This window comes from Hyla sarda, chromosome 6, assembly GCF_029499605.1.
Source record: "Hyla sarda isolate aHylSar1 chromosome 6, aHylSar1.hap1, whole genome shotgun sequence".
Lineage (NCBI taxonomy): Eukaryota > Metazoa > Chordata > Amphibia > Anura > Hylidae > Hyla > Hyla sarda.
This window is the reverse complement of record NC_079194.1, coordinates 54,502,018-54,523,054: the sequence shown is the minus strand read 5'-3', so window position 1 is coordinate 54,523,054 and position 21,037 is coordinate 54,502,018. Positions and strand designations below refer to the sequence as shown.

The following is a 21,037-nucleotide window of genomic DNA, read 5'->3' as shown; positions in this document are numbered from 1 at the left end:
TCCAAAAAAAGTTAAAAAACTAATATATTTGGTACCGCCATGTGCGTAAGTGTATGAAATATTTAAATATAATGGTATTGATTCCGTACAGTAAACTATGTAAATTATCTTTTTTAAATCATTCACAAACTGATAACCTGTCTTTGAAATGTATGTTTATTACGATTTTGTTATTTCGTTAATAGATACGATACCAGGAAGACAGTGCATGGCCTCCTGCTTCTTTCTACTTCGCCAGTTTGATGATGTTCTGATTTACCTGAACTCTATTAAGGTCAGTTTAGTTGCATTTAGGGTTCTATTACACAGGCCGGCAGGCCCACGTAATAAGTGACCATCTCGGTGATCACCTCTCATTTACAGAGCCTTCAGATGGCATGATTAATCGTGCAGCCATTTAAATTCATTATTATTGACCCCGCACCCTGTTTACGCATAGTAATTTGCGGATGATAAGAATGATTTAACTGGCCGCACACCAGATAAATGAAATTATACCTGACAGCCTATACATTTAATGGATATATTTTTCCAGATTTATGTCTAAAATTCATTCCGGCAGACCAGAAAAATAGATTGCCAATAATACTGATCAGTGCTATGTCTAGGCATAGCACTGAACAGTATTAGCAATCTAAAGATTGCTATAGATAGTCCCCTATGAAGGCCCCTCCCCCAATAAAAATGTTTATTGCCCCTTTTCCCCATTTTACACAAAAAAAGTGTAAAATAAATAATTAATAAACATATTTGGTATCTGCATGTGCATAAATGTCCAAACTATCAAAATATAATGTCAACGATCCCCTATGGTGAACAGCGTGAACGTAAAAAAAAAAAAAGTCTTAAATTGCTGCTTTTTGGCCACATCACATCCCAGAAAAATAAAAAATAAAGTGATCAAAAAGTCACATTTACACAAAAGTCGTAAGGATAAAAACTACAGATCACAGCACAAAAGATGAGTTTTGTGTATGGAAAAATTTGAGAGTTGGATGGGTCAGAAAAAAGCGATTTAAAACTAATTTTGTTTAAACAGTTAGATTTTTTTTTTAAGTCATACAATAATACTAAAGCATGTAAACATGGGTTTAATTTTATTGTATTAACATGTCACTTTACCATAAAGTGCACTAAGTAAAAATAAAACCCTCCAAATGTTGCAAAATTGTGGTTTTCTTGTCAGTAATATTTATTTGGTTCGCCAGTACATTTTATGGTAAATTAAAAGGTGTCACGCCCCCTCCCATAGACTTGAATTGAGGGGCATGGACGTGACGTCATGAGCGGCCGTGGACATGATGTCACTAGCCTCCGGCGCTTTACCTGACACTCTAAACGAATGCCGGGTGCAGCAGGGAGATCATGGGGGTCCCCAGCAGCGGGACCCCCGCCATTAGAAATCTTATTCCCTATCCTTTGGATAGGGGATAAGATGTCTAGGGGCTGAGTACCCCTTTAAGGCCAAAATGGGCTGTGTCCTTAAGGGGTTAAATTGTATTTCTGGATGGTAACAAAAAGTTTCTATGTTTTATCTCAAAATTTAGAGTTACTTCTACAATGATGACACCTTTAACTTTAACTACGCTCAAGCCAAGGCTTCAGCTGGAAATTACAAAGAGGCTGAGGAGGTGAGTTCCTGTTATTTAAAAAATATATATATTTAGTGGCTTAAAGTGCATAGTTAAATCAAATGTATATTGTTCACATTATTTTTGTCTCTTTCCCTTTTAGGTATTCTTACTAATCCAGAGTGAAAAGATTAAAAATGATTATGTTTACCAGAGCTGGCTTGCCCGATGTTGTAAGTACTTTATACAGTTATACATGAAGCCATAGTTTACACAAAGCAGATTTTCTGCAGGAAATGTGCAATACACATCTGCACCAAACCTTGCACATTTTGGTAGTGGTCTCTTGTTGACAAAAACATCATTGCCATTGCTAGAGTATAGTACCGTATATACTCGAGTATAAGCAGAGTTTTTCAGCACGATTCTTCGTGCTGAAAACGCCCCACTCGGCTTATACTCGAGTGAACTCTCCACCTGTCAATCCCTTCTCAGTGGTCTTCAACCTGCGGACCTCCAGATGTTGCAAAACTACAACTCCCAGCATGCCTGGACAGCCAACTGGAGGTCCGCAGGTTGAAGACCACTGCGGCCTTCGTCATCATCATCCAGACCCCCCTTTAGTTTTCTACTCACCTCCCCTCGGTGGGAAGGAAGGGTGAGCTGGTCCGGGCCATCTATGCTGCAGGGACCGTCCGGTGTGGAGGGTTAGTCGTTCCGGCCTGTCCATTTTAGCAGGGAGGCCCTCTTCTCCGCTCCGGTCCCGGCCCCGGACTAGTGACGTTGCCTTGACGATGACGCACAGGGACGTTCATGCGCAGGTACGTCTGCTGCACACTGACGTCCCTGCAGCATAGATGGCCCGGACCAGCTCACCCTTCCTTCTCACCAAGGGGAGGTGAGTAGAAAACTAAAAGGGGGGGGGGGGTCTGGATGATGACGAAAGCCGCAGTTGTCTTCAACCTGCGGACCTCCAGATGTTTCAAAACTACAACTCCCAGCATGCTCGGACAGCCGATGGCTGTCCGGGCATGCTGGGAGTTGTAGCTTTGCAACATCTGGAGGTCCGCAGGTTGAAGGCCACTGAAAGGTATTGACAGGCGGTGATGATGAAGGGGGGTGGGGGTGACGAAGGGGATGATGACGGGGTTGAAAATGACAGGGTGATGATGACGGGAGTGTTAATGACGGGGGTCTGGATGATGACAGAGGGGGGATGATTACATGGGGGGGATGATGTATTTCCCACCCTAGGCTTATAGTCGAGTCAATTACTTTTCCTGGGTTTTTGGGGTGAAATTAGGGGCCTCGGATTATATTCGGGTCGGCTTATACTCGAGTATATACGGTAAGTTGTTTTAATATTTTAAGCCGTTAAAGGAGTACTCTGCTGCTCAGCGTTTGGAATAAACTGTTCCGAACCCTGGAGCCGGCGCCGAGAGCTTGTGACATCATAGCTCTGCCCCCTCCATGATGTCACACCCTGCTCCCTCAATGCAAGTCTATGGGAGGGGGCGTGACTATGGCCCAGCAGCAGTGACTCAGCAGCAAAATCTGCAATAATAAGATTTGATTGTGAGCTCTCACTTGCCCATTAAGTTCAGTGGGGAAAATTCGCTACAAACTTTCCGCAGCAGAAATTGGCAGCAGGTACATTTTTTTTTCTACTGTATTTCACTGCAGATTGTAAGCTACAAATCCACACAGAAAATCATTAGATATTTTTGCCACTGCAGTTTATGACACAGCTTTTAACACAAACCCAAAATTGTACCCAGCAGGGAGCAGAGAGTCCTTTCTTCATATTTCTTGTAAATCAGAATAAGGTCAGCCAACAGGGTCTACTATTAGCCATCTGTGTGTATTTCATGGATTGCCAGTTTTACTCCAGGAAGTATACAAAAGCCAAAGAGGTGTGAGAGGCTGGTCTATGGGCTTCCATTATAAAACATTTAGTTCTCTCTGGGGGCAGGCATGGGGGTTGTGACGTCACGGACCCCCACCCCTCGTGCCCTCATGCCACGCCCCCTCAGTGCAAGCCCCATAGACTTGCATTGAGGGGGCGCGGCGTGACATCACGACCCCCGCACCCAGAATTCGTAACTAAATTTTCTGAACACTGGGGCAGTGGAGTACCCCTTTAATAGCGTTAAATGAAGTCTAATGCTGAGTTACTGAGATTTTTCTGAACACCCATGCTTCTCACTCTTTGCAATACTTGGACAGCTTATTCCTAAAACCGTCTACCATAAAGGCTATGGACACCTTTTAACTGTTAATTTAATAAACACAAAATAAAGAACTTTTTAAAATAGTCTTCATTAGAAAATTCTTACCATTGAGCTGCAAATAAGACAAGATCAGATCATTTTATCATGTTAGAGTTTCTGTGATCTCAGTGTTATAGATAACAACAGGAGGAGGTTACAGAGGAGCTCAGATAGTAGACAGGGGGAAAGAACCAAGGAGGAAAGGCTGTTGACAGAGAGATGTCTGCTTTAGAGAATCATAGGGCATATAGGCCACGTACAAGTATGTAGAGAAAACCGAGCTCAGACCATTGTCAGAAATGTCCAGATATAGAAAATAAAGATTGCACTCACCTTTTCTGTAGAGAGGTATTATACAGTGATTTCGTTCTGGCAGGGAGACTTCAGTGATGCGAGGTGCTCTGAGCACCTCGCATCACTGAAGTCTCCCTGCCGGAACGGAATGACCGTATAATACCTCTCTACAGGAACGGTGAGTGCAAGCTTTATTTTCTATATCTGCATTTTCTGAATCATCTTGCTATCTATAAGCTTTGCACCCCGTCAGTAATATAATTATTGGGATACCCCGCTGCTGTCCTGTTCGAATTAATGAACTCCTTTATTGTCAACACACATGGACTTGTTTGACTGTGCTCTCTGAATTTATCTGTTTCTCTATCGGCTCCATTGGGGGACACAGACCATGGGTATATGCTGCTGTCACTAGGAGACTTGACACTATGGCAACAAGAAAAGTTAGCTCCTCCCAGCAGGGTATACCCTCCTACAGGCACCTGAGCTAATCAGTTTTAGCTTGGTGTCTATAGGAGGCAGACCAGGTCAAACATTTTTTATTTTCCAGATTAGGGACATTTAGATTTTTATTTCCCTTTTCTTTTCCTGTTTTCAGGTGGGGACTCAGGAACATAGCGTCCACTGTTTCCCCATTTGCGATTGAGGGGGCAGAGACCTCGTGGATGTACTGTCAACCCCCTCTTGCCAACGGTCAGCGCCTGGGGTTGTACCTCATGGGTCCGTGTCCTCCTACCTCCCTGCTCGTCTCACTGTTACAGCCCGGCATGATGCAGGTGACTAAAGCTGACTGAAGACGTCTTTCTCTGCCTATCCTCCGCCGACCCAGGCAAGTGGTCTCTTCATCCGGAGGTGTTTGCAGAGATCTGCAACCTCTGGGGCATTCCAGACGTGGACCTATTCGCGTCAGGCCACAACCAGAAGGTCCCTCACTTCGTGGCGAAGTCCCGGGATCCCTTGGCTCTGGCCGTGGATGCCCTGGTGATTCCTTGGTCGGACTTTGCCCCACCTTATCTTTTCCCTCCTCTTCCACTCCTTCCCATGGTCCTGAGGAAACTCAAAGCAGAGGGCGTTCCTGCCATTCTCGTGGCTCTGGTCTCACTCAGGAGGGCGTGCTACACCGACGTGGTCCGACTTCTGGACGAAGTTCCGCTGCACCTTCCTTTTCATCCGGACCTTCTCTCTCAAGGTCCCCTTTGTCATCTCAATTTACTGTCGCTGCATTTGACAGCGTGGCGGTTGAGACCGCGGTTTTGAGGGCTCGGGGTTTCTCTCCCCAGGTGATTCGCACAATGCTCAGGGCGCGCAAGCCCTCCTCTGCGAAGATTTACTACCGTACTTGGTGGTCTTATTTTCGTTGGTGTGAATCTCACTCCTTTTCTCCTGTTACTTTCTCTCTCCCTCGACTCCTTTCCTTTTTGCAGTCAGGGCTGGAACAACAGTTAGCTCTCAGTTCCCTTAAGGGTCAGGTTTCGGCCCTTTCCATTCTTTTTCAGTGTCCTCTAGCGTCCGATCCCCATATCCAGACTTCTCTTCAGGGAGTGACTCGCGTGGTCCCTCCTTACAGGTCCCTACATCACCTTGGGACTTGAACTTAGTTCTCTGTGCCCTGCAGGGTACTCCCTTCGAACTCCTCAGGGACATTCCTCTTCGCCTCCTTTCCTGGAAGGTGGTGTTCCTTATCTCTGTTACCTCTATTAGGAGAGTTTCAGAGCTGGCTGCTCTCTCCTGACATTCTCCCTTCCTGATCATACACGAGGACAAAGTTGTCTTTCGTCTGGTTGTTCATGCTTTTCATCATCCTTTTGTCCGGCTCCATCTCATCCCAAGGAACGTTTGCTCCACAAACTGGATGTGGTGAGGGCTGTTCGGACCTATCTCTCAGTCACTTCTTCTTTTCGGCTGAGTGACTCCTTTTTTGTTCTTACGGAAGGTCGCCGTTAAGGACAACCTGCTTCTAAGGCTACCATTTCTTGGTGGATCCGATCTGCTATTTCAGAAGCCTACCGCTGCAAGGGGAAGACCCCACCCTTTAGGGTTTCTGCTCATTCCACTCGTTCTGTCGGAGCATCCTGGGCTCTCCGCAACAAGGCTTCGGCCTCATAGGTTTGTAGAGTGGCCACTTGGTCGTCTTTGCACACCTTCACAAAGTTCTACCAGGTTCATACCTTTGCATCTGCTGATGCTAGTCTGGGACGCAAAGTGTTGCAGGTGGCTGTGGTCCAGCCTTCCGCCTGACTGTTTTTACTTTGCCCACCATAGGGACTGCTTTGTTACGTCCCATGGTCTGTGTCCCCCAATGAACCGATAGAGAAAAGGAGATTTTTGTACTTACTGTATCTCTATCTTGATGGATCCATTGGGGAACACAGCACCTGCCCTTATTTTCTCTGGTGTTCCTGGTTCGGTTACCTGTCCGAGGGTGTGTTCAGTTAATGTTTATTCTGTGGTTTCCTCGGACGGTTCATGGGTTTTTTCTGACCTGTTGGTCCTCTCCTACTGCTCTGGGACTAAAACTGGTTAGCTCAGTTGCCTGTAGGCGGGTATACCCTGCTGGGAGGGGCTGACTTTTCTTGTTGCCATAGTGTCAAGCCTCCTAGTGGCAGCAGCATATACCCATGGCCTGTGTCCCACAATGGATCCTTCGAGAAAGAGATTTTACGGTAAGTACAAAAATCTCCTTTTTTGGTTTCTATTGTCAGAAATGTGTTGAGTATACCTCCAAGTTCAGGCCAGTGACAAGTTTTCAGAAGTCCTGCATCTCTTTTTCCCCTGAGACAGCAATATAAAAATATCCATGTTCAGTTTGCTGTATAGCCTTCCATTTAAAGGGTTACTCCGCTGCTCAGCATTTGAAACAAACTGTTCCGAACGCTAGAGCCGTGAGCTCGTGACGTCATAGCCCGCCCCTCATGACGTCACACCCCGCCCCCTCAATGCAAGTCTATGGGAGGGGGCGTGATGGCTGTCACGCCCCCTCCCATAGACTTTCATTGAGGGTGTGGGGTGTGGTGTCATGAGGGGCGGGGCTATGACGTCACAAGCTCACGGCTCTAGCGTTCGGAACAGTTTGTTCCAAACTCTGAGCAGCGGAGTTCCCCTTTAAGTAACTGTCTATGTAAAGTTTTATTCAGCATTGCATTCTGTTTTCATTCTTATCATGGTGGAGGTAAAAAGCTGCTGAAACTATAGCAGCTTAGGCCATGGCAACATATAACATCTAAGTTGTAGACGTGTGAAAATCGACAGCCATAGACATTCCCATTGACTGCTTTGGTGCCTAATAATATAATAGTGTAGAATGGATGGTGAACAATATTTTTAGAACACATTTGTGTCTTTTTATTTCCTTTTAAGATATTATGAACAAGAAACCAAGACTGGCATGGGAACTGTATTTAAAAATGGAAACATCTGGTGAATCATTTAGCCTCCTGCAGCTTATTGCCAATGATTGTTACAAAGTAAGTATTCTCTCTTTAGTATTTTTTGTATTAAAGCAGTTGTCTGAGAGTTGTTGATATTAAAGAGTACCTTTTACCAAATAAAACTTTTAATATAGTGTTCCTTGTGTAATTAGCAGACACTTACCCATTCACTTGCTTTTAGAATTATCAACATAAATATGTTTAAAATATGATAGAAAAAACAGTCACTAGGTTCTGTTCCCTGCCACAATTAATACAGTGAGTTTGGTCTCCTCCCGGCCTGGCAGGAGACCAAACTCAGGAAGTGTTTCTCTGCACTGAGCTTGATTGACAGCTGAACAGAGCCTCACTGAAAGCTGCACAGAGCCTCACTAAAAGCTGCAAAGAGCCTCACTGAAAGCTGCACAGAGCCCCACTAAAAGCTGCACAGACCATGAGGTCTTCTATTCATCTCAGAACTGCAACCATGTGATGGCAGAAGTGGTCCCCCAGCAGGCTTCTGTAAAGTCAGGCCTGCTGGGAAACACCCACTTTCTCCTGCTGGAAGATTGCACTATGTTAGCAAGAAGAAAGGTAAGATACACAGCTTTTTAAAACTCTGAAATATTTTTAAGGGTGGGAGCGGTGTTAGGAGTAGTTAGGTAACATAGCCTGAGTTAGTTTAGAAAAGGCAACAGGTACTTATTAAAGCCCATAGACTTCTATGGGATTTTGCACTCCCATTTACACTTCTGAACTTCCGCTTGCGGAATTCCACAAGTGGAAATCCAGAAGTGTGAATGCGAGTGCGAAATCCCATAGAAGTCTATGGGCTTTAATTTGAGGCAAAATTCCACAAGCAGAAATTCTGCCATGTGAAGGCTAGGTTCAGACTACAGAATTTCCGCTTGCTAAAATGTACTGTATAGTGAATGGGTTTCCGTTCACAAATTCACACTTCGGAATTTGTGAAGCGGAATTTGTGAACGGAAAATCCGCTTGTAAATTTCCGCCTGAAGAAAGGGGTTGCTCTTTCTTCAGGCGGAAATCCGCGCGGAACACATTGTAGTCTATTGGAGACTGCAGTGTCCACGCGGTCCTAGTGCCAACTGATTCAGTCAGAGCTGGCCGTACTCAGAATCTCCGGGCGGAAATTTTCTGCCCGGAGATTCCGTAGTCTGAACCTAGCCTAACAATACCACATCCAATGACAGAAGTTAGATGAGATATCATACTTGGATATTACTCAAAGAGAATCCAACACTAAATGATACCAAATGGGCAAACATCTAATTTATATATCTAAAACTCAATGACAGAGATTTATCCTCGCACTTTTTCCCATACTTTTGTTGTACAAAATGTAGCACATGCACAACTGCAAAAACACACTGTCAACCTACACCAGTTCAGAGCTGTCTTTGAAAATGAACTTCAGAGGGGATTTTCCTAACTTTGCCATATGGGCGACAAATTTATTAACACCTTGTGACCTTTTGATAATTTTTTTGCATGTAATGCAAAAAGGAGAGCAATAAAAAAAAAAAAAACATCAAAATTCCATACCAAAGACTGAGCTTCATAAATCTCCCCCATTGTGTGCATGTGTGTGTATACATGTGTGTGTGTGTGTATATATATGTGTATATATATATATATATATATATATATATATATATACATATATATATAATATATTATAACTTTTAATATTAGATTGATTGGATTGAGACTAATTTAAAGGGGTACTCCACTGGAAAATATTCTTTTTTAAATCAACTGGTGCCAGCAGAAAGTTAAACAGATTTTTAATTTACTTCTATTTAAAAATCTTAAGCTCTCTGCTGACACCTCTGTCTGTCTCAGGAACTGTCCAGAGCAAGAGAGGTTTGCTATGGGGATTTGCTCCTACTCTGGATATTTCCTGACATGAAGAGCAGCAGAGAGCACTTCGGTCAGACACAAAGGAAATGCAAAAAGAAAATAACTTTCTGTGGAGCATACAGCAGCTAATAAATACTGGAAGGGTTAAGATTTTTAAATGAAAGTATTTTACAAATCTGTTTAACTTTCTGGCACCAGTTGATTTAAAAAAATGTTTTCCAGGGGAGTACCCCTTTAATATGAAAATAAATATTCATGTATTTTAAACATATTCATTGTTTAAAATATAATTTACAATTGGTTCCTGGCCTTTACTTAAATGAAAGAATATACATTTTCTTTAAAAAAAAAAAAATCACATTTAAGGGTAGGATCACACATAGCGCATATGCAGCGTATTTTATCCTGCTAGAAATGCCGCAAGGCAGAGGGAAATAAGCTGCGCATTTTGCTATGAGCAGACACACATGGCTTCTTCACCACTGTGTCCTGTTCCCTGCGTGTGCAGTAAGGTTTGGAGGTGGCCCAGGTGATTTCTTGCAACCTAAAATATGCTGTGTATGCGCAATGTCTTACCCTTAATCATTTCACATTTACTATTAAAACTGAGTCTTTTTAAATGGGTACTCCGGTGGAAAACTTTATTTTTAAATTTTTTTTAATCAACTGGTGCCAGAAAGTTACAGATTTGTAAATGACTTCTATTAAAAAATCTTAATCCATCCAGTCAGTACTTATTAGCTGCTGAATACTACAAAGGAAAAGCTTTTCTCCTTGGAACACAGAGCTCTCTGCTGACATCACGAGCGCAGTGCTCTCTGCTGACATCTCTGTCCATTTTAAGAACTGTCCAGGGTAAAAGGAAATCCCCATAGCAAACATATGCTGCTCTGGACAGTTCCTAAAATGGACAGAGATGTCAGCAGAGAGCACTGCGTTCCAAAAAGAAAATAATTTTCTTAGCTAATAAGTACTGGAAGGATTAAGATTTTTTTTTTATAGAAGTAATTTACAAATCTGTTAAACTTTCTTAAACCAGTTGATTTAAAAAAAATAAAATAAAAAAAAAAGTTTTCCACCAAAGTACCCCTTTAATACAAGATGGAAGCTAGTGTGTTATTATGTCTTAATATCATGTCCTTTGACTTACTCTACATTATCCCAAAACTAATAACAGCTGTCACTTTGGTCTTCATGTATAGTATACATTGGCTAAACTGTTTACTCCATTATATTTTACACATGATCTTCTTTTTATATAGATGGGTCAGTTTTATTATGCTGCTAAGGCATTTGATGTTTTGGAAAGACTTGATCCAAATCCTGAATACTGGGAAGGAAAGCGTGGAGCTTGTGTTGGTATTTTTCAGATGATTTTGGCAGGACGGGAACCCAAGTAAGTGTCTCATAAGGTGAACTCCATGAATGGCTTAAAGGGGTACTCCGGTGGAAAACTTTTAAAATTTTTTTTATTATATATATTTTTTTTTTAAATCAACTGGGGCCAAAAAGTTAAACAAATTTGTAAATTACTTCTATTAAAAAATCTTAATCCTTCCAATACTTATTAGCTGCTTAATACTACAGAGGAAATTCCTTTCTTTTTGGAACACAGAGCTCTCTGCTGAATCATGAGCACAGTTCTCTCTGCTGACATCTCTGTCCATTTTAAGAACTGTCCAGAGTAGGAGAAAATCCCCATAGCAAACATATGCCGGTCTGATCAGTTCCTAAAATGGACAGAGATGTCAGTAGAGAGCACTGTGGTCGTGATGTCAGCAGAGAGCACTGTGTTCCAAAAAGAAAATAATTTCCTCTGTAGTATTCAGCAGCTAATAAATACTGGAAGGATTAAACATTTTTAATAGAAGCAATTTACAAATCTTTTTAACTTTCTGGCACCAGTAGATAAAAAAAAAAAAAAGTTTTCCACCGGAGTACCCCTTTAAAGGGGTACTACACCCCTAGACATTGTATCCCCTTTTCCAAAGGATAGTAGATAGCACGTCTGATCGCAAGGGGGGTCCAGCCGCTGGGACTCTCCGGGCTTCCGTGATCGTGACGTCATGCCATGCCCCCTCCATTTAAGTCTATGGAAGGGGGCATGACTGCTTTTACACAGCCATCACGCCCCCTCCCATAGACATGAATGGAGGGGGCGTGGCTTCATGGAAGCCCCAGGCTTCTGTGTCTGTAATGCTGCAGTGCCGGCCTGGAGAACACGGGGGGTCCCAGCGGCTAAAATGTGTTTATGTGGATGTATATACTTGGTAAGTGAGGGACAATATAACATCTGCTCTTACTTAGCGGTTAACCAAAGGAATCCAAACAGACATCTAATCAAATATCCAGTAATGTTTATTTCTTGATGTCACCATCTCCACATCTTATTTAGTGGTTTTGTGCACTTTAGAAATGACAATATATCTGTGAAAAAAAATTATCCATTTAATTGGAATCTCCCCATACAAGTACTGTGTATAAGTATACCTCCATAGCAGGTGAGTATCTACACCCCTCTACATCTGCCTACGGCTCCTCAAGGGTTAAGGGGGAATGCTTTATTCACTTGGGGGGCCCTTTATTGTTATGGGGTGGGGGCATTCTGGGACCTGTCACTATTTGGGGGCTCTGACCGCAACCGCGACATCTGTGGGCTGCAGTATCCCCACACATGGTGGGGCAGCTGCCCCTCCTCGGTCGGCATTTAGGCTGTCCGGTTATATATCCCCGGCAGCCGTTCCCACAGTGGAGATGGCTGTCGGCCCCCTCAGCCTCGGGGCGGCATATTCGGCCAGGAGCCAGGCCGCTACTTTAGCCCGCGGCTTGGCCTGGTCCCGGCCGAGTGTAGCTCCACCCCGCGGCCGGCCTCTGCTATTATTATTCTCTGGCGGCCGTTCCCTCTGAGGGTGATGACTGCCGGCTCCACTGTCGGGACGACGTGTTTGGCCGGGAGCCAGGCCGCTAATTTAGCCCGTGGCTTCGGCCTGGTCCCGGCCGAGTGTAGCTCCACCCCCCTTCTTCGCGCTCTCAGAGCGCCCAATCTCTGCAGCTCTGACAGGCGGCAGCGCGGGCACACCAGGCTGTCTCAGCCTCTCCGGTGCTAGCGATCGCGGTAACTCCTCCCCTCAAGATCACGTGACCCCACTCCGGGTCCAGCACTTCTTCTTCATAGACGCTGCTGCACTCTGCTCCTGTGGGTCTCCTTCTCAGCCTGCATCGTCTACATCTCTGCTGATCCAGCCAACCGTCCTGTATTCCGAAGCTGCAGGGACGTCAGTCAGGAACCTGGGTGAGCTAGTTCCAGTTCTTCTGTCTCTAGTTGGCTGTACTTGGCAATGTCTACCCCCAGCATTGAACCTTCCCTCAGATAGGCGGCCCCTGCTTTGGTCACTTAATATGCTTGTACAGGGTGTAGGGTTAAATTTTCGGGGGGGTTCGGCTGTACCCACTTGTTCTGCCTGCTCTTCCTCGCCCTACTACCCCTGCCCAAGATGCTCCTTTGGTGTCTGTGGTCCCTAATCCGGCCCCGGTTTGGGTGTCTTCCCTCTCCCAGACTATCTCAGACTTGACACAGGTTTCCAAGGAGGTGGCTACGGCCTTAAGGCAGTCTTCCTTACGTCCCTCTCGGAAAGCAAGTTTGGCTTCTTCGGACCGTCGACGCTCCCACAGACGTCCATGGGTTTTTTATCCTGACTCATCTCCTGAAAACAGGCGCCGCTCGCGCTCCAGATCCCCCACTCCTAGGCAGCGTTCCTCACGCGACCGCTCTCCTAGGGGCTGTTCCCCAAACCGCCACTCTAGATCCCGGTCACCTAGATCGGGAGCCTCCACTAATCGTTCCCGATCTCCGGGTGAATTGGCGGACTCTGACCCTCATTCGGATTCTGAAGAGCTGTCCTCCATGTCTGACTTGGTGGACGGCTTGGTGTCTGCAGTCAGGGACACTTTCCATCTACAGGACCCTGGACCTTCGGACCCTGCTCCTGAAGTTTCCTTTGCCCGTATTCCCCGTTCTCCAAAGTTTTTCCATCCTCATAAGGAGTTTGATGTATTTCTGGAAAAGCGCTTCCAAGGCACTAAACGGTTAAAGACTTTGTGTCCATTCCCCCAGGACCTTATCTCTAAATGGACTGTTCCACCATCTGTGGACCCCCCAGTCTCCCGTTTATCCAAATCCACCACTCTACCATTGGCAGATGCCGCTTCCTTTAAGGATCCCGCAGACAAGCGGGTCGAGAATTTGGCCAGATCCTCCCTGCTCCCAGCCTTCTCTTCAACCTGGGTCGCGAAGGCTTTAGCGGTGTGGGCTTCTCAGCTTCGTTAAGGGCTGTTGTCCGGGGCCTCCCCGGATGATCTGGCTGAGATTCCTCGTCAGGAAAATTTATGCCAGGTTTCGTTGGAGTCTGCTCGCTGTGCATCTGTCGCGTCTGTCAATCTAGTCGCCATTCGTCGTTCCATGCGGCTAAAAGCTTGGAACGCCGATTCGGCTTCCAAGAAACCTCTGACGGCAATGGCCTTTACTGGCGGGCGCCTTTTTGGGAAATGGCTAGATAGATGACATCCTTTCAGAGGCTACGGGCGGTAAAAGTTCTTTGCTTCCCCAGAACAAAGTTCCCCGCACTGCAGCTCGTGGGGGGTTTCGTAAGTCAACCTCCTTTCAGTCCTTTCGTTCCCTGGGTCAAGTGCACCAGGAGAAATCGAGCCCCTCGCAGGGTAGACAGGGCCCGTCCTTCAAACTCCGCTCCTCCTGGAAGTAGGATAATCGTTCCAACCGATTTCCCGCAAACCTTCCTCGACCTGAAGGGGCGCCCCCACCTGGGACTCCGTCTCGGGTGGGCGGTCGCTTACTTATTTTTTCGGAACGTCTGGTTGGCACAAGTCCAGGACTCTTGGGTTCGGGACGTCATCTCCGACGGTTACCGTATCGAGTTCGCTTCTTTTCCCCGGGATCGTTTTTTTCGGTCCCGGCCTCCTCGTTCACCTACTATGGCCGCAGGTTTTCATTCTGCCATTCGCACTCTGCTGCAACAGGGTGTCATTGTGCCCGTTCCACATCAAGACCGTTTCAGGGGTTTCTATTCAAACCTCTTCGTTGTGCCTAAGAAGGAGGGTTCAGTCTGTCCGATTTTGGACCTGAAACTCCTCAACCAACATCTTCGGCTTCGCCACTTCCATATGGAGTCGCTACGGTCGATCGTGGCATCCATGGATCAGGGCGAATTCCTGTCTACAGTGGACATTCGGGATGCGTAGCTACACATTCCGATTTTTCCTCCTTATCAATGTTTCCTTCGCTTTGCCGTTCCGCAGGGTCACTTTCAATTTGTGGCTCTGCCCTTCGGTCTGGCCACAGCCCCCCGGGTTTTTACCAAGGTCCTGGCGGCTGTCATGGCCATTCTCAGGTCCCGGGGGTGTCTGTCCTTCCTTACCTGGATGACCTGCTTATCAAGGCCCTGTCCCGGATCCAGAACGAGGAGAGTCTCCACATCACCCTGCTGACTGACCAGCTTCGGGTGGCTGATCAACGAGGAGAAATCCAACCTTTCTCCCTCCCGGTCTCTAGTCTTTCTGGGCCTCCGGTTCGATACCGGGAGCGCCCGAATCTTCCTCCCTCCGGACAAGCGGAGTGCCCTGCTGTCCGGCGTTCGGCACTTGAGACGCCCGCATCCAGTGTCCATTCGTACATGCATGGCAGTGCTGGGCATAATGGTGGCGACCATAACGGCGGTTCCGTTTGCACAGTTCCGTCCGCTTCAGTGGACTGTTCTGTCCCTGTGGGACGAATCCCCCCTGTCCTTGGATCACCGCATCCGTCTGCCCACCTAGGCTCGCCAGTCTCTTCTTTGGTGGCTCCACTCTCCCCTCCTTCAGAGCGGCCGCTCGTTTCTACCGTTGCACTGGCTGGTTCTTACGACGGATGCGAGCCTCCTCGGTTGGGGGGGGTGTTCTCCTGGACAGGACGGTCCAGGGCCGATGGTCACCTCGGGAAGCCAGGCTTCCTATCAATATCCTGGAGATCCGGGCGATATTCCTTTGTCTCCGGCACTGGGAGTCTCTTCTTCGGGATCGCCCGGTTCGCATTCAGTCGGACAACGCCACGGCCGTGGCGTATATCAACCGCCAAGGGGGCACTCGCAGCAGTGCCGCCATGACCGAGGTGTCAAAAATCTTAACCTGGGCGGAACGCATGGTTCCCTCCATATCAGCGATCCACATCCCGGGGGTGGAAAACTGGGAAGCGGACTTTCTCAGTCGCTCCTCTCCCGATCCCGGGGAGTGGTCCCTTCACCCAGAGGTATTCGAGTCCATTTGCCGTCATTGGGGGGTTCCGGACGTGGACCTCTTTGCGTCCCGCTTAAACAGGCAGGTTCCAAGCTTCGTGGCAAAGTCCAGAGTTCCTCTGGCACTGGCCGCGGACGCCCTCGTCATTCCCTGGTCTCGGTTCACTCTTCCGTACCTGTTTCCGCCAATTCCCCGAGTGCTCAGGAAACTCAAGGCGGAAGGCGTATCGGCCAACCTAGTGGCTCCGGACTTGCCCCGCCGATCTTGGCACGCCGACGTGGTTCAGCTCGTGGCGGACGTTCCCTTTCGGCTGCCAGATCGCCTTGATCTTCTTTCTCAGGGTCCTCTTTGCCACCCCAATTCACAGCCGCTGCGTTTGACGGCATGGCGGTTGAAACTGCGGTATTGAAGGCTTTTCTCAAAGCGGTTTCTCACCTGGGGTTATTCGCACTATGCTCAGGGCGCGTAAGCCATCCTCGGTGAGGATCTACCATAGGTCTTGGCGGGCTTATGTTCGGTGGTGTGAGGCCCGCTCTCTTTGTCCGGTTCGTTTTTCTCTGCCAAACCTTCTGGCGTTTCTGCAGTTGGGTCTTGAATCGCGCCTGGCTCTTAGTTCTCTCAAGGGTCAAGTGTTGACGCTGTCTATTCTTTTTCAGCGGCCTCTAGCTTCCGACTCATCGGTTCACACTTTCCTCCAAGGAGTAGCTCCCGAGATTCCTCCCTACAGGTCTCCTACTCCCCCTTGGGACTTGAATTTGGTCATGAGTGCCTTGCAATCCGTTCCGTTCGAGCTGCGATATTTATCTTCGTTTCCTTTCTTGGAAGGTCGGTGACCTCTATCCGTCGGGTATCGGAATTGGCAGCTCTTTCTTGTCAACCTCCCTTCCTGATTCTTCATCAAGACAAGGCGCTACTTCGGCCGGTTCCTTCTTTTCAACCGAAGGTGGTTTCGTCCTTTCATCTGAATGAAGATATCGTTCTTCCTTCCTTCTGCCCTGCTCCGTCTCATCCTAAGGAGCGTTCTCTCCACAATCTGGATGTGGTCCGAGCATCACGAGTTTACCTCAAGGCCACCTCTTCTTTCCGGCGGTCGGAGTCGCTGTTTGTCCTTCCGGAGGGCCGACGCAAAGGTTTGCCCGCTTCTAAGGCCTTCATCTCCAGGTGGATCCGGTCCGCCATTTCTGAAGCATATCGTTCCAAGGGGAAGGATCCTCCCTTTCGGGTTACGGCTCACTCCACTCGCTCTGTGGGGGCCTCTTGGGAGGTCTTTAACAGGGCTTCGGCCCTACAGGTGTGTAAGGCGGCTACTTGGTCTTCGGTGCACACGCTCATCAAGTTTTACCACGTGCACACTTCTGCATCCGCCGACGCCTCTTTGGGGCGTAAGGTTTTTCAGGCAGCGGTGGCTCTGCTGTCCACTTGATTCTGGGTTACATGGTTCCCACCCCGGGGACTGCTTTGGTATGTCCCACGGTTCCTGTGTCCCCCAATGGAGCTGAATGAGAAAAGGAGATTTTTTACACTTACAGTAAAATCTTTTTCTCAGAGGCTCCATTGAGGGACACAGCTCCCACCCTGTATTGTTAGTTGTGTTCCGAGAGTGGTCGCCTGTCAGTCTGTTGGTTCGTTATTTTGACTGGGCTCCCTCAGGACTCTGTATTGTTTCGGTTCCTTCTATTGCTTTGGGACTAAAACTGAGTGTCTCTAAGGCAGTAGGTGGAGTATACCCTGCTGGGAGGGGCCGACTTCTTTTTTGTATGCCAAGTGTCAGCCTCCTAGTGGCAGCAAGATATACCCATGGTTCCTGTGTCCTCCAATGGAGCCTCTGAGAAAAAGATTTTACGGTAAGTGTAAAAAATCCCCTTTTAGCTGTGCAGTGCAAGTATTTTAGTAGATGTGAATGTGTGTGAGTTTATATATTGTAAGAAGGGCAGTACCATCAATGAAGGTACTAATATAAATTCCTGGCATAGTGTTGTTGACACCTGTTGATTTTTTTTTCCAATATAGAGAAACTCTGAGAGAAGTGCTTCATTTGCTGAGAAGTACTGGCAATACACAAGTTGAATACATCATTCGGATTATGAAGAAATGGGGCAAGGACAATCGTGTACCAGTTTGACCAAGAACCATTTACACATACCAAAAACTTGACTTTGGTAAAATGTTATCTCAGGTTAAATAATGAAGGCACCATTTCTCTTATACACAAAGTACCCACTAGGGAATAAAACTGTGTTATACCCATTAGCCATTCACATTAAAACCTTACCAAATCTTGTGAAGGCCCCATTTGTACTTCCAAACAGCTCTGACACATTGAGGCATGGACTATACAAGAAAACTCTAAAGTTGGTGTGTGGTACCTGGCACCAAAATGCTGTCAGCAGATTCTTAAAATTCTGTTGTGTGGTGCGGCCTTCATGGATCAGACTTGTTTTTCCAGCACATACCACAGATGCTCGATCAGACCGACATATGGAGGCCACACCATGAATTCTTAGTTTAGTCATGTTCCTGGAATCGCGCCTGCTATTTTGGTGCATTTTTCTGAGCCAAAGCCAGAAGTGGATCCAACAGACAAAAAAAGTACAAGTCTTCTTTCTTTTTGATCCACTCTTGACTCCATTTCAAAGACCTATATCAGTAACTGCACGTGTGATTCCAGCCATAAGACAATGAGCGCAGAGATTATTGCCCTGTGTGAAAGGCTCAGCCATCCTCCGGTACATGTCATTTACAGATCGAGCACCTGTTATGCACCTTCTATAAAAGATCCACTTCTTAAAAAGTTTTAAATCACAAAATCTAACAATGTGCATGCATTAAAACAGCAAGTAATGTGAAATAATGTATTTTCAAAGTTGCCTTAAAGGGGTACTTCGCCCCTAGACATCTTATCCCCTATCCAAAAGATATGCGATCGCCCTGCTGCACCTGGTGTTTGTTTAGAGCATTGGGTGCAGCACCAGAGGCTCCTGACATCACGGCCACACCCCGCTCGTGATGTCTCAACTACGCCCCCTCAATGCAAGTCTATGGGAGGGGGGGCGTCCTCCCATAGACTTGCATTGAGGGGGCATGGCCATGACATCAGGAGCGGGCATGGCCGTCACGTCACAAGTCTTTGCCCTGCATTGCCAGTCATCCGTGCACTGGATGTCTGGGGTGCCGCAGCCGAAATGCAGGGGTCCCCAGCGGCGGGACCCCAACGATCAGACATCTCATCCCCTATCCTTTGGATAGGGGATAAGATGTCTAGGGGCGGAGTACCCCTTTAATAATGCTAGCAAGATTAAAAGTTAGCCCCTATCCATGGGAAAGATAACTAGCTGACCAGTGGGGGTCCGACCACTGAAAACCTCCCATCAATCATGAGAATGAAAGCTCCTTGTTCCCTGAGTGAGCACTGAACTCTGCTGTGTCTTAAAGTCCCATAAAAAGTTTAAAAAAAAAGGCCAAGCATGCATACTGCTGATCCATTTACTTGGTGGACAAGGGGCCTTTATTCATGTGATCGGTGGGGCTCCCTGCGGTCAGACCTCCATCGATCAGCCAGCCATCTCCAGTCTATTGAATAAGGAGTAACCATTAATCCTGGTATAAATCCCTTTAGTGTTTTATATGTAACCTATATAATAATGCTCAGCTGCAGATATATGCTTTACATTAAAATTGTAATTATATTTCCAATTGTACACTTTGGGTACTGTTTGGGGTTTGTACAGTAGTAAAACTTTATTTTTGTATTATAGGTCATAAATTACAATAATAAAATGTATTTGATAAATGATAAAATGTTATTTTATTTCTTTTGATAACATAAAACTTTGTATAAATATTACAATGTGAATATTGAAAATATGGCATATCAGTCATAGCTTAAATATATAATCATATATAAAGCATGTGCTTCAGCTCTGCAAGCAAGGCAGGCAAAAAACTTGCAAACTGTGCCAACTGTTGTACTAGACAGAGAAATGGAAAAAGTGGCCCGGCACTAGCAGGACTAGGGCAGTAACTCCTCATGTAGCGGAGGGACGTAACAGGATCGCCCAATGTAGATTTGGTATAGTAGGTGCAGTGCCCACTAAGTATCGGTGTAGTATGGAAAAACAGAAGACAGGACAGCACTCACCCTCAAACTTAGCTTTATTCAAGCATCTCAGAGGTGACAGTGGAGGCAGGGGACAGGACCGCGACAGACTGTTTCACGCTTTACAGCGCTTCCTCAAGCCGGTGTGCCACCAGCTTGAGGAAGCGCTGCAAAGCATGAAACAGTCTGTTGCGGTCCTGTCCCGTACCTCCACTGTCGCATCTGCCTGTCACCTCTGAGATGCTTGAATAAAGCTACATTGGAGGGCATTGGAGTGCTGCCCTGTCTTCTGTTTTTACGTTGTACTAAACGGCATTGCTAATCTGGAAGTGGCCGGCTTTGCGCAATGGAGGTGGGATACCCAGCTTCCCTGCCGCCGCCCCCTCTGCACTGATATACCCACCTCAATAATATTTATGAGACCATTTTACCCATGCGAGCACGAGGTGGGCAGACATATCGCTGCAATGGGGATGGAGACAGGGAAGCTGGTTATGCTTGGTCCCACCTCTATTGCACGAAGCCGGATACTTCCAGCTTAGCAATGCCATCTAATACAACGGGTATATCCAGAAGCAGACCATGGTAAGTGATATCTCATTGTAAACTGGTTCACCTGTACTTTTAACCCTGTGTATTGGGATTAGTGCGGGTGAACCTGCTGTCAGTTTTCCATTAAATATGAATGAGAGGAGGGTGGAAAGGAAGCTAGAACCGCGGTGCTGTCAGCAGCACAGTTCTAGCTTCCTTTCCACCCTCCTCTCATTCATATACAATACGCTGATGTTCCTGGCCTGGGAAGCTGCAGCAGCTGATTCTTCTATGATAAACCATTGTAAGCGTTGTGCCTGTATTCTGCACAAACTATTCAGGTGAGCACATTATCTTCCTCCATTCATCCTGATTGTCTCGTGGTGATCCCATACAAGGAAGTGCTTTTTTGGGTAGTTTTCGATTAAAGGAAATGAAACTATTTTAATGTATTGCTGCTTGACCTAAAAGACTAAGTGGACTAAAGTGTGAATTGACAATTTAAGGTTTTCCAAGAAAAAGCTTACACTTGAGGAGGTATAAAATGTATAGCTTTAAACTGAATCGTGAATGTAATGTTTTGGATAGTAAGATGCAGATAAGTGTGTATATTTGTAAAATGATAGATTTCACATTTGAATTTAAATACCGTATTTATCGGGGTATACCACGCACCGGCCTATAACACGCACCCTCATT

General features: G+C 46.4%; 1 protein-coding gene across 3 annotated transcripts in view; it reads left to right on the top strand.

Moving 5' to 3' along the window:
* The window catches only part of IFT56 (intraflagellar transport 56), a 57,664-nt gene extending 38,163 nt beyond the window's left edge, over positions 1–19,501 (top strand). For all 3 annotated transcript variants that reach the window (XM_056523782.1, XM_056523781.1, XM_056523783.1), the window contains 6 exons: positions 186–274; positions 1,548–1,631; positions 1,735–1,804; positions 7,493–7,599; positions 10,689–10,822; positions 17,722–19,501. In XM_056523782.1, coding sequence (XP_056379757.1) covers positions 186–274; positions 1,548–1,631; positions 1,735–1,804; positions 7,493–7,599; positions 10,689–10,822; positions 17,722–17,833 — 596 coding nt within the window. In that variant the 3' untranslated portion in view covers positions 17,834–19,501. The remainder of the gene's footprint in view (positions 1–185; positions 275–1,547; positions 1,632–1,734; positions 1,805–7,492; positions 7,600–10,688; positions 10,823–17,721) is intronic.
* Positions 19,502–21,037: the final 1,536 nt, after the last annotated feature.